This window comes from Entamoeba histolytica, genomic scaffold, assembly GCF_000208925.1.
Source record: "Entamoeba histolytica HM-1:IMSS scf_1104750519105 genomic scaffold, whole genome shotgun sequence".
In the NCBI taxonomy this organism is placed as follows: domain Eukaryota; phylum Evosea; order Mastigamoebida; family Endamoebidae; genus Entamoeba; species Entamoeba histolytica.
In genome coordinates, this window is record NW_001915227.1 from 1 (window position 1) to 13156 (window position 13156).

At 22.1% G+C, this 13156-nt stretch overlaps 3 protein-coding genes across 3 annotated transcripts, besides 5 other annotated features; 1 reads left to right on the top strand and 2 right to left on the bottom strand.

The window, feature by feature from the left end:
• Positions 1-660, bottom strand: EHI_185110 (G-box-binding factor, putative; the record flags this gene model as incomplete). Its single annotated transcript, XM_643384.2, has 1 exon — positions 1-660. A coding segment is annotated over one exon (660 nt), but the record flags the coding sequence as incomplete, so codon positions are not given.
• A 3302-nt stretch (positions 661-3962) lies between these two features.
• Positions 3963-5639, bottom strand: EHI_185120 (heat shock protein 70, putative; the record flags this gene model as incomplete). Its single annotated transcript, XM_643385.1, has 1 exon — positions 3963-5639. One exon carries the CDS (start codon positions 5637-5639, stop codon positions 3963-3965), a length of 1677 nt encoding a protein of 558 aa, XP_648477.1.
• Positions 5640-6231: 592 nt separating this feature from the next.
• Positions 6232-6762: a repeat region.
• A 1635-nt stretch (positions 6763-8397) lies between these two features.
• Positions 8398-8929: a repeat region.
• A 44-nt stretch (positions 8930-8973) lies between these two features.
• Positions 8974-9581: a repeat region.
• Positions 9545-10545: a repeat region.
• Positions 10546-10693: 148 nt separating this feature from the next.
• Positions 10694-10984: a repeat region.
• Positions 10985-11549: 565 nt separating this feature from the next.
• On the top strand, positions 11550-12629 carry EHI_185130 (protein kinase, putative; the record flags this gene model as incomplete). Its single annotated transcript, XM_001914190.1, has 1 exon — positions 11550-12629. The coding sequence occupies one exon, from the start codon at positions 11550-11552 to the stop codon at positions 12627-12629; it is 1080 nt and encodes a 359-aa protein (XP_001914225.1).
• Between the last annotated feature and the right edge of the window lie 527 nt (positions 12630-13156).

Genomic DNA, 13156 nt, shown 5'->3' on the forward strand with positions numbered 1-13156 from the left:
ATTGTCTTTTTCTTTGTTTTTATCTTTTGATTCATTTTTCTTATCATCTTGTTGATTATTTTGATTGGTATTATCTGACTGATTATTTTGGTTATTGTTAATATTTTGATTGTTGTTATTTTGAGAGTCGGTATTTTTTGGAGTGTCATTTTTTGGAGTATTATCATGTGGTACAGGTGGTTGATGTTCATTATGTTGTTCATTGTTTTGGTCAGATTGTTGTTTTTCTGGCATTGGTTGATGTTCATTGTGGTATTGTTTTTGTTGATCTTGTTCTACATGTGGTTGTTTTTCATTATGTGGATGTGGATTTTGTTCTGGCATTGGTTGATGTTCATTGTAAGGATGTGGTTGTCTTTCTGGAATTGGTTGTTGTTCATTGTGTTGTTCTCCTTCATGACCATGTGGTTGTGTTGTTTGACTATTTCCATCTTGACTGAGTGGTTGTACTCCTTGACTTTCTGGTTTTGTTGGTACATTTATTGATGCTGGTGGTTTTACATCAGTTTCACTTTTTAAATGTACATTATATTCATTATACATTCTTTTGTATTGATTCGATTTTATTTGTGTGCGTATTATTTCTCTATTTCTTTCTTCTGTATTATTAATACTTTCTGTTGCATTAGTAATTACAATAATTAATAGAAATGTAAACATTGAATGAAATGTATGTAAGTTCTTCTCTTTAAATGTATTCTCTTCTTTATTTTCAATTCATTCTTCTTATTTCAATTCATTTTATTTTATTATCATTATCATTTCAATGTAAAATATCAATAAATTAATTAAATATTCATTTTATTTCAGCATTTTTGTTTGGTTCTTCAACAAATAGAATGACATTCATTATGAAATTTCATTTTTGTAATTCAATAAACAAAATTAAAATATAAAATGGTATTTCATAATTAATAATAGTTATATTTTATTATAAATGTTTGTTACAAAAATAACTTAAATTTAAATAAATAATCATTTTATATTCTTGTTGATTTTGAATTTAAGTTAAATGTATTTCTAATTTATTGTTATTTATATTCTTTAATCTTTGTTTCTATTCTATTTCTTTGTTAATTTCTTTATGAAAAAATACTTTACTTATTATAATTTTATTAATTGTGCTAACAATGTTCTTTTTTATTATCTTTTTCTTTATATTTATTATTTTACTACTATTGTTTTTCTTAAAATCGTTAATCTTCATTTCTTAATATATTGTTTGTGTCTATTAATATCATTTATTTTATTATTTTCTTTTTCTTTTATTCTAATAATTCATTTTTTATCATTTTTTATCATTTTTCTTTGTTACTCGTCAGTTTTTGCATATTTTACTATTTCATTTATAATTATTATCCACTTTATATTTCTATTCATTTTATCATTTCTTTTTATTGTATTATTTGTTTCTTCTCTTTTATATTCTCTTTTTATTATTAATGTATATATTCTGTTATTTATTATTAGTGTGTTTCAATGAATATAACAAAGTGGTTATAATTCTATTATTCATTTTATATTGAATATACGACGTACATAATAATATTTGTTTTTATTCATGAAAATTAAACATGATATGATATTAAAAATCGTTGCTTGTTAAATAAAAATATTGTGTTTGAATTAAAATAGATTATATTAATAATTATAATTTTATTTCAAACATACCAATTTAAATATTAATCATTAAATAATCATATTTCTTCATTATTAAATTTTAATTCTTCTTCCTTTTCACTTCTTTCATCAATATATTCATCATCAAAAAATACGATTATCGTTATTCTATGAACTGAATAATAAATTAATAATTAGTATATTATATTAATACTATTTTTCATTCATTTCTAGTATATTTAAATCGATTTGATATTATATTCTATATTCTTTCTAATAACATAAAACAAAGAAAGAAGAAAGAAATAGTAAAGATAAGTCTAATAATATTGAAAATATAATAAATATAGATAAAATGTTAAAACAAGAATAAATTCAAGAATAATGAAGAAATATAATAACTAACAAATTAAATACAGAAACAAGAGAGAATCAAATAAAATGATAGAAAGAGAACAAGAAATAACAAATTTTGAAAGAGGAATAAGAAAGAGGAGAAAATGACAGAAGAAAGAAATTAGAAATACAATGAGTGAAGAATATTAACACATGAAATAACAAAAATAACAACATACATTATATAATATTCAAAATAAATAAGAATAAGTAAATAAAATCAAAATGATATATAAATGTTAAATAATGAAGAAATTAACAAAGAAAACGAAAGATGAATATAAACACACCTAAACGACAATAAAGAAGATAAATATAAAAAATCTAAAAAATGACAAATAAATAATACATTCTCATAAAATTAAATACAAAATGAATGAACAAATAAAAGAAATTATTATGAATAATAGCAATAAAGAGAATAAACATAAAGATGATACAAGAATATTAAGAAAGAGAAAATAAAATAAATAAGTTAATAAGTAATGTAGAAATTATTGAATTAAAAAGAGAAAAACAAAAATGAATAAGAAGACAAACAAATAAAAATAAATGTAAATATAGTAATGGTGAAAAATATTTATACAAGAATTAAAGAAGAAAAATAATCAATAAATAAGAGAAAAATAAAATAGATAATCAAGAAGAATAAAAGAAAAAAAAACAAGTGATAAAAATGTAACAAAATGAAAATAAACATGAATAAATATGAATGATAATAATTAAAATATTTCAACACAAAAAGAAATGATATAAATAATAACAAAAAATAGTAAAATAAAGTAAGAAAAGAATATAAATAATGTATAAATAATATATATTAAGAATGAAAATAAGTAAAGAGAAAGAATGAAAGAATGATTAAATGGATAAATATACAACTAATGTCATAATTAAAATAAATAAATGAATTATCAGATTTCAATTTCAATAATTAAATAAAATGATAAATAGAAAATACTTATTTGAAAATGAATTTACAATAAAATATAAAAATTCATAATGATTATATTTAAATGATAAATAAATATGAAATAAATAATAATAAAACATGTATTTCATAAGAATATAATAAATATTCATCATAATATTTAAAAGAAGAATAAAATAAAAAGAAGATAAAAGAAGGAATGATAGAAAATACAATAATATAAAATAAAGAATAATAATCACAAATAATGAAATTCAATCATTATAGAAAATGAATAAAATGAAGAATAATAACAAAATAAAGAAAATGAACGAATAATAAAATATATAAATAATATAGAATGATAAATGAAATTGTATTTATTACATTTTATAAATTATCAAATAAGTATAAAATGAAAATAATTAAATGAAATACATTTAATTCAATCAAATTACAATACAATTACAAATAAGAAAATCGAGAAATACGAAATAATAGAAATAATAGAAATAAATTACATAAATGATAAAATAATATAAAAAGAAATAAAGAATAAAATAAAGAATAAATAAACATATAATAATAAAATGAAAGAAATAAAATGAAAGAAATAAGAAGTTATTTAGAATAAACAAAAATATAAAATGGTTATAGAATAAAATAAAGAAAATCATATAAAACAAAAATGTCAAATTGTAATAAATAAAAATAATAATAAAATATGAAGAATAAATAGACAATGAAATAAAAGAATCAAATATCCAAATCCAGTATGTATGAAGATAAAATGTAATTAAATGAAATGAGATAGACTCAACAAGAAATAAAACAAATGAAAGAAACAATACAAAATAATAAATAATACAAATTAAATATTTATTTCATAATTAAAACAGTGTGAATTGAATAATGAATTAAATTATTTGAATATTAGTTATTTATATTCATTTCATATTCTCATTATGTCTTATTATTCATTTATTTTGTCATTTTATGTCTTTGTTAATGTCAGATATATCAAAAAATAAATTATTCATTTAATAAAATTTTGGAAATGTTTTATTAATTTTAGAATTTCACCTTCTTCTATTTTAGATAAATCAACATCTACACTTAATTCACGTTTAACATCACTCCCAACAACAGAACCACTTAATTTCATCATTCCATTTTGATTAATTTGAATTGTAAATTCAATTATTTGTTCTCCAGCTTTTCCACTTGGAATTCCATCAATATGAAGTGTGGCAATATATTCCATTTCAGGAGAATTAACATATTTTCCAAATCCTTTATAAGTATTTAATTCAATTGATTTTTGATTGTCTTGTATTGTACAAATTCTTTTTGTTATTCCATTTGTAGGAAGTACTTCTCCATCTTTAATAAGTTTTTGAAACATTCCTCCTTCTACTTCTATTCCAATTGGTGTTGGAACAATATCATATACAATTGTAGTACTAGCAGCATTTTCTTTTTTTAAATATGCTAAATATGCAGCTCCTTTTGCAACAGCAGTAAGTGGATTAAAATTATAATCAGCAAATGTTTTTATATCAAATAACTTCCCAACTTCTTGTTTAATTCTTGGCATTTTAGATGTACCACCAACGAATAATACTAATTGAACATTTCCTTTTTTATATCTTTTTCTTTGAGTGACTTGTTTTATTTTATTAATAAATCTTTCATATAATCCTCTTTTTTCACATTCTTCTTCAAATTCTTGTCTTGTAATGTTAGGATCAATGCCATAGCCATCATAATCTTCACCACCAAAGAATATTTCTAAATATAATTCAGCATCTTGTTTCCCACTTAATTCAATTTTAATTCTTTCTGCTTCTTTCTTTAATATAACTAATTTCTTATTAAGAGTTATCTTTTCTTTTTGAGTCATTCCTCGTTTCTTTTCATAATATCCTTCAACGCCGTCTTCTACTCTTTTTTTAATAATGTCAATCATCACGTTATCAAAATCATTTCCTCCTAAATCTTGATCACCTCCACTTGATTCTACTCGAATATTATTATCATTTATTATTCTACAACATGCTACATCTAATGTTCCTCCAAAATCAATTACTACAACTCTATCTCCATCTTTTAATGAATTTGGATATTCTCTTTTATATTCAACAATAGCTGCTGTTGGTTCATTAACAAGTTCAACATTCTTAATTTCTGCTAATTTACATGCTAACAGTGTTGCATCTCTTTGTCTATCATTAAAATCAACTGGAACAGTAACAATAACATTTGTTATTTGACTATTTTTTAGAGATGCTTGTGCAATATCATACATATATTTTAATATCATTCCACTTATTTCTTCTGGTTCAAATTCTTCAATACCTTGTGTTTTTGGATTATAACATTCGATATATGCACTTCCATTATCTCTACATTTTACTTCAAATGGATAATTATCACGGTGTTCATAATTCACATCACATTCATCTCTTCCTATAATTCTCTTAGAATCATAAATAACACATTTACTATTAATATCATTTTTAGCACCATCTCCTATAATTGTATAACCACTTTTATCTAATTGTGAAAGACTAACCCATGAAGCTACTTGTTCTTTTCCTAGTTCATCTTGAACTATGACAGATTCACCTTTATTAATATCAAAATATGCAATAGAAGAATACATAATTCCTAAATCGATTCCAATTGAAAATGAATTTTGTTCTACAGTCATGAAATGATGATTTTAAGTTTATTTTCAGTGGTATTTAATATGGTTTTATTTAACAACTTAAATAAAATAAATGTCATTCCATTATGTTTTTAATACTAAAAAAAAACTAACTTATTATAATTTAAACATCATTTTTTTAAGAATTTTCTCCTCAAATGTGAAATAAATTTAACAATTAGTAAAATTTATTAAAAAGAATTTTTTATTATTTTTTATAGTTTAACAAAATGTCATTTATTTTTTTTTAATAATAACAATTTTTATTTTTGGATAGAGATGGTGTTAAATCAGAAACATACACAAACATTAATACAAAATCAAATAATGAAATATCAAATAATAATTGATTATGATGTAATTTAATAAGAAATATAATAATAATATAAAGAATGAAATAAGATAATAAGACAGAATAATAACAAATGAAAAAGATATAAATGATGTTAATAATAAATGAAATTATACATAATAATATAATAATAATGATATATTCATTCATAAAATAAGAAGAAAAGAAGTTATTCAAATTAATATAAGCATCAATGAAGAATATAATAAAGTATTAACAATATGGAAGAAATAAATAAATAACTAAAAAGCAATTAATTAAATATTAATAGAACTATCTTCTATTGTTCCTGAATCAGCGGAGACTAATCCCGTCAATTCTTCATCTTCAAGCATTTCTATGAAGTATGTTTGGTTGTGATTGAAGCAGTATTCCATAACATCAATCATGTTTTGTATTCCATTGTTTTTAATTTCTTTCTCGATGTCAATGTCATTCTTTAATTCTTTAATTAATTTATTACTTTCTTTATTTACTAATCCATTGATTGAAATTACTACTGGAATTATTTTGACATCTTTTAATTTCTCTATTTTCATTAGAATATTCTTTAATTCCTTATACATATTTCTTTTCTTCAAATACACTCCATTAATATTGTGATATGTCACAACAGTCATATCAAATAATAGACCAGTTTTATTCTTTTTATCTACTACATATATATCTGGTATTTTGTGATATTGTCATTCACTTTTAGGCATTATTTGTTTGTTCCATATCATTGTAATGTCTTTATATTGGAACACTGTTTCATATGGAGATTTTTATATTAGTGGTAGTAAGTCATAAAAATAAAGAATAAGAAATAATAACATAAATATGTTGATGTATTTTATCATTTCTTTATTTGTTTATTCTTATTTCTATTATCTTATTCATTTGATTCATAATGAATTAATTCAATGAAATAATACAAATAAATTGTTTATTCATTTCATCTTATTTCTCTTTCTTTCTTATTTCTTTTCTTATTTATTAAAAAAACACCCTCATTGGGTGTGAATATTTCAAATGAAATAAAATAAATCAACATTGAATTATATCAATTTTTAATTCACTATATCATTCATTGGCAGATGAACAAAATGTTCATATTCTTCATTGTTTTGTTTCTATTCTTTTTTTATTTCATTTTCAATTAATCAAGATTGAATCATTTCATTTCAATTACTATGAATCGTGTTGGTGTGAAAAGATTTGGATGTTGTTTTCCACAAAGTGCATTTGATATTCCTTCATATGAAAATGAATGTTGATTACAATATGATTGTGTTTTATAATTTTCTTTACAAACACAAATATCATAGCCATATCCATATTGAAACAAACAATTATATGATTGACCACATAACCTAAATGCATATTGTTGTAGTTTAATATCAAATTTCATTGCTTCTTTCATTCTTCCATTTGATTCTAATGAAAATACAAATGATTTTGAATCATTTATCCAACTATTAACTTTATCAATTTTAGAATTAACATATCCTCCAAATTTATTTCCTTCTTCATCTTCAATAATAATTATTATATTTTCTTTATTCCATATTCGTTGTTTAAATACTGATGTAGTTTTATTCCAATCATTCTTATCTGAATCAAATAGTATATTTCCTACTCTTTTTTCTGTCCATTCTTCTATTTGTTCGATTTGATGTTTTGTTATTATTATTTCATAATCGTTATATTTCACTTCTTCAGGTATAACACAACTTTCTATATCACTCATTGATGTGGTATTTCTTTCATTCAATACTACCTCTTGTGATTTGTTTAAGAAACTTATTTGTTTTTCATATTGAATCAAACATTTTGTCATCATTTTTTCTTCAACTACTCCTCTAATTAATTCTTTATCTTCATGACTTAGTGTTTGAGTATTTTCAAGAATATCATCTATCATTAAATGATGAATAAATATGTTTGCAGTATTTATTTCAATTTGATTGCCTTGTTCTTTTAGTTTCTCGTTAATATCATTATGTTCTTGTTGTGCCAGTTTTTTCGCTTCTCTTATCTTTTCAACAGTCATTGTTTCAAGTGAATTTATTTGTTTTTTCATGTTATCCACAATTTCATCCTTTGAATATAACATTATCACAGACATTTCAATGTCATTCATTCTGTTTTGGAATTGATTAAGTTGTTGATAAAAGTTGTCTAGTTGTTTGATGAAATTTCCAATGTGTTTGTTAAGATAAACAGAAACTAATTTCTCTATGTCATGTGAAAGTATTCTTAAATTCTCATTGTCAAAACCATCGAATATATGTGAAACAGTCTCACTCTGTTGATGTTGCATTGTGTTTATTATCAGATTATTGAGAATTAAACCTTTTTAATTTGTATTTGATTGGTTAGTTTTATAAGTTTTTGTTTTATTCTTTCTCTATTTTCCGTTATGAAGAAATATGGCATGTCTGAAATACCACACAAACACTAATACAAATTCAAGCATCGACACTTCCAGTTATTTTCTGGTTATGACGGTGTATTTGAATTAGAAATGTATTAGGTAAAACTGCAAAGGGTGGAGCAAGATATTATGATAGAATATTACATGGTGTAATATAAGGAAGTACTGAAGTGTGGGTAAGACTAAAAGAAAATTAAACATAATAATATAATGGGAATGAAATATTCCTTCTCTCATTCATAAAATAAAGAAAAAAGGAAAAAGAAAATGTTTAAAATTAAGATAGAAAATAAACAAAAGGATAAAAAGAAGAAATAAGCAGAAGAAGGATGAGAAGACATTAATAAGAAAAAATAAAGCAAAGAAGTGATTTTCTCAATTTGCAAGAAAAACATAAATGATAAGTTAAAGAAAAAGATTACTCTTTTTAAAAAACAAATAACTCAGGGATGTGATTAATCTCGGCTAAACTAGGAAGAATATATGAAAAATCTATTAACACTTAATTAATTACTTTGTTATTTATTCATTGAGTTAATTTGTTTGTAAAAAAGATGATAATTTCGTTTCCAATGCAGGAAATACATCAAATTTTTAATGTCATGGTTATTGTGTAAAACCTTTGGGTATTGTAAAGAAAAGCAAACAAGATATAAAAATTCAATGTCATACAATAAAAAGAAATGTCACCAACAATAAATAGCATAAAAATAATGATGATAAACGATACACCAAGGAAAATGGATTAGAAAGATGAAAGAAACAAAGAAAAACAAATAAAAACAAGGTAAATACAATAACAATAAAGATTATACAAATAACAAATATAAATGAATAACAATAAATGAGATACAAGAAAGAATAAAAAGAATAACAAGTGAATGAAAAAAAGGAGAGTATGAAGAAATACACACGAAGTAAGAAAGTAAAAGAAAAAGATGGTATGATAATCAACAAGAAATATATTCAATCAAAAAGAAAAAGATAATTGAAAAAACTAAAGAAAATTAAAGAAAAACGTAAGACATTGAAGAAAAAGACATTAAAATAATTGAAGAAATTAAAAACAAAAACTCAATCAAAGAATGAAATGATAGATGTAAATTTATAAGAATAATAAATAACAAAGAAAGTATAATGAAAATACAAGAAGAAATACAACAAAAGAAAGAAATAGAAAATTAATTGAAATGATGGATTGTTTTTGCAATTAATTGGTTAAATAAGAAATTATATAAGAAAATTAAGATGGGAACAAATAGAAAGTATAATAAAAGTGACAAACATCAATGTCAATAATGAAAATGAATATTTTAAATATAATAAAATGTCACATAAAATAAAAGAAAGCACTAAACAATACATTAAAGTGAAAGTAAATGATATAATAGAAAAGTAGAGTGTAATTCAATTATAAAAAACATCATATTAAAGAATAACTCTACCGAAATTGATGAAGAATATCTTAACACTCTCATCAATAAAGTGAAAGAAATGAAAATAGAAAAATATACAAATATTAATTACTACTTTCAAAGAAAAGAAGCTGACTGATTAATAAATGAAATTAATAATAGATGTGAATTGTCAGGAAGCAGAATGGATTATCTGCAAGATGATATGAATATTTCAATGGTTATGCACCTCTATCTCCAAAATAAAATAATAGGAGATAAAATTGATGAAATAAAAGAAATCCTAAAGAAAATTAACAGACTAGAAGATTTGGTCAATGAAAATGGTACAGAATAAAGTGCATCATGAAATTAAAAGAATATGATAAAGAATGAATTAAAGTTAAAGCACTAGAAAGAATAAAATACCTAAAATATATGATGACAATGAATAAAGAATTAAATTTAATAAAAATGAAATAGTCAGAATCAATACAAATAAAATCATGTTTGATTCTAACAAGAAAATTAGAATAAGGAAGAAACAAAAAATGAAATATACCAAATAACGATATTACTTTAGAATATTGGAAATCGTTATATGAAACACAGGTGAAATTAAATAAAGAGAATTTGAAAATAAAACAAATCACCTCGTGGAATGAAAGATATAGAAATTATGATAATGTCATAAAAACAATAAATGAATTAAATATAAGTATAATGAAAATAAGTAACTGGAAATATTCATTGAAACAATATAAAAATGATAAAAGAAATAAAATACAAAAATAAAATATGAATAATAAATAAAAAGAATAAAATTAATTTAATAAATGATATGAATAATGTTTCATATCATAATAACAATGGATATAAATGAATATAAATAAATAAAGAATAGAATAAATAAGAAATGTTAAAATAAGTTGAATAATAAATTGAAATAAAAGAATAATAAATATAGAGAGTATTAAATTAATTAAAGAATTGAAAATGATATTATTTAAGAAGTTAAAATTAATGTTATTAGAAATATGAATAACTTTATTAAACATTAACCCTACTAAAATAAAACATATTCATTTGAATTATTATAAATGGATAAATGGAATTGATTTATCTGTAATGAATATAGAATAATAGAAACTAATTCTATTAATACTTAATTATTTAATTATTATTTATTATAATGAACATTTAATTTCTGATATTTTTATAGTTTAAATTTTATGTTGAACCAATAATAGACAATCTTGTAAAGAATTTTCAATGATGAAATAGAATAGAAACATCATCGAAAAGATAAATGTACAACATATGCAGATGGATATTTATTGAATTGGTTAGGAGAATGTAAATCAACAACAGAAGTTAAAGGATGTAAAGGAGAAATAGGTAAAGAATATGGATGTAGAGAATGTTCAGAAGGATATTATTTAATAAATAAAGAATGTTCAAAATGTAAAGAGAATTGTACAACATGTTCAACAAATAATGAATGTAATAGTTGTGAAGAAGAATATATATTAACAAATAAAGAATGCATTTACTATTTAGATATTAATAAATGTAAAGAAGTAAAGAATAATAAATGTTCAAAATGTTCATTTTGGTATGGAACGAATGAAGAAGGAAATGAATGTAATAAAGAAGTAGTATGGTTGATGATAATGATAATTGTCATTATTATAATTATTATCATTATTATAACAATTGTAATGATAATAATGATGGTTAATTACATAATGAAGAGAAAAGAAAAGAAAGAACGAGAGAAAACAACAACAATATTCAAAATAACACAATCAAATATCAAATTCATATCACTTGGAGATGGAATATTAACAAATAAGAAAGCAATTGAACTTCAAGAAGGAGAAGAAATTAAAGTGAATGAAGAAATACGAGAATTGATTTGTATTGGAAATGATAAAAAAGAAAAGATGAAGATACAAATAAGTAGTAAAGAAGAAAATGAGAAATATTCAATTAGAACAAACCCAAATGTCATTATAATTGAAGGAGGATACGCATGTGAATTTGAATTATTCATTATAATCAAATGTACAACTAAAATCAAAGATAAAATAATGATAATTAGTAAAACACTCAATAAAGCACAAGAAGAAACAATCAAAAGTATTTCTATTGAAGGAGAAACAGAAATATCAACACGACTTGATCCAGATGAAATAAAAGAAGAAAAGAAAATAGGAGAAGGACCATTTAGAGTTGTTTATGTTGGAGAATTTAGAAGAAATAAAGTAGCAATTAAGAAAATGAAACAAGTTGAAGAAAGTGAAGATAAAAAGAAAGAATTTGAGAAAGAAGTAGCAATGTTAGATAAATTTCGAGATGAATATATTATTCATTTTTATGGAGCAGTATTTATTCCTAATAAAATATGTATTGTAACCGAATATGCAGAATATGGATCAATACAAAATATAATAAATAAAAGAAAAATTACAGAAATACCAAAGAAAATAAGAATCAAATTTATGATAGATGGAGCAAAAGGAATTTCATATCTTCATTCAAATGGAATATTACATCGAGATATTAAACCCGATAATTTCCTTGTTGTATCACTTGATGATAACATTGAAGTTAATTGTAAATTAACGGATTTTGGAAGTGCAAGAAATATTAATATGATGATGACAAATATGACATTCACAAAAGGTGTAGGAACACCAAAATACATGGCACCAGAAGTATTAAATCATCAACATTACAAAATGCAATCAGATATATATTCATTTTCAATAATAATATTACAATTCATTACATATTTCTTCTTTCATTATAAGTTATGTTTTTAATTTATTTTATTATCTTTTAGAAGATCTTTTCATGAATTATTCTATTTGCTTATCACTCATTTTATTGTTTTATTAATTCAAGACACTGTTCATTGTATTTCTTTCGATTATTACTTGGCTCTTATTTGTAAGTTCATTGGTGATATAATTAATCACTTTCATTCCAATTTCTCTGATTTCTTTTGAGTTGATACTTTTCTTTTCTTTGTTATGATAAATCATTGAGTTTGGTCCAACTCCATTCACACTTTCATTCTCCACTTTAACATAAATCCCTTCATTAAACAATAAATCTTCAAGTAAGTGCATTGTTTCCATTCTTCTTCTTGACCTTTCTCTCCTTTTGATTGTTTTGAAAATCGCCTTCTTCTTTTTATTCATTTCAAAATATTCTTTTCCTCGTTGTGTGATGAATTTAAATATATCCAAACTATCTCCATTTCTTTCAATTCTTTTAATTCTGATGAATGGAATAGTCATCACCGATTTTCTTACTTGGTCTGGTGATAATAATTGAATAATAATTT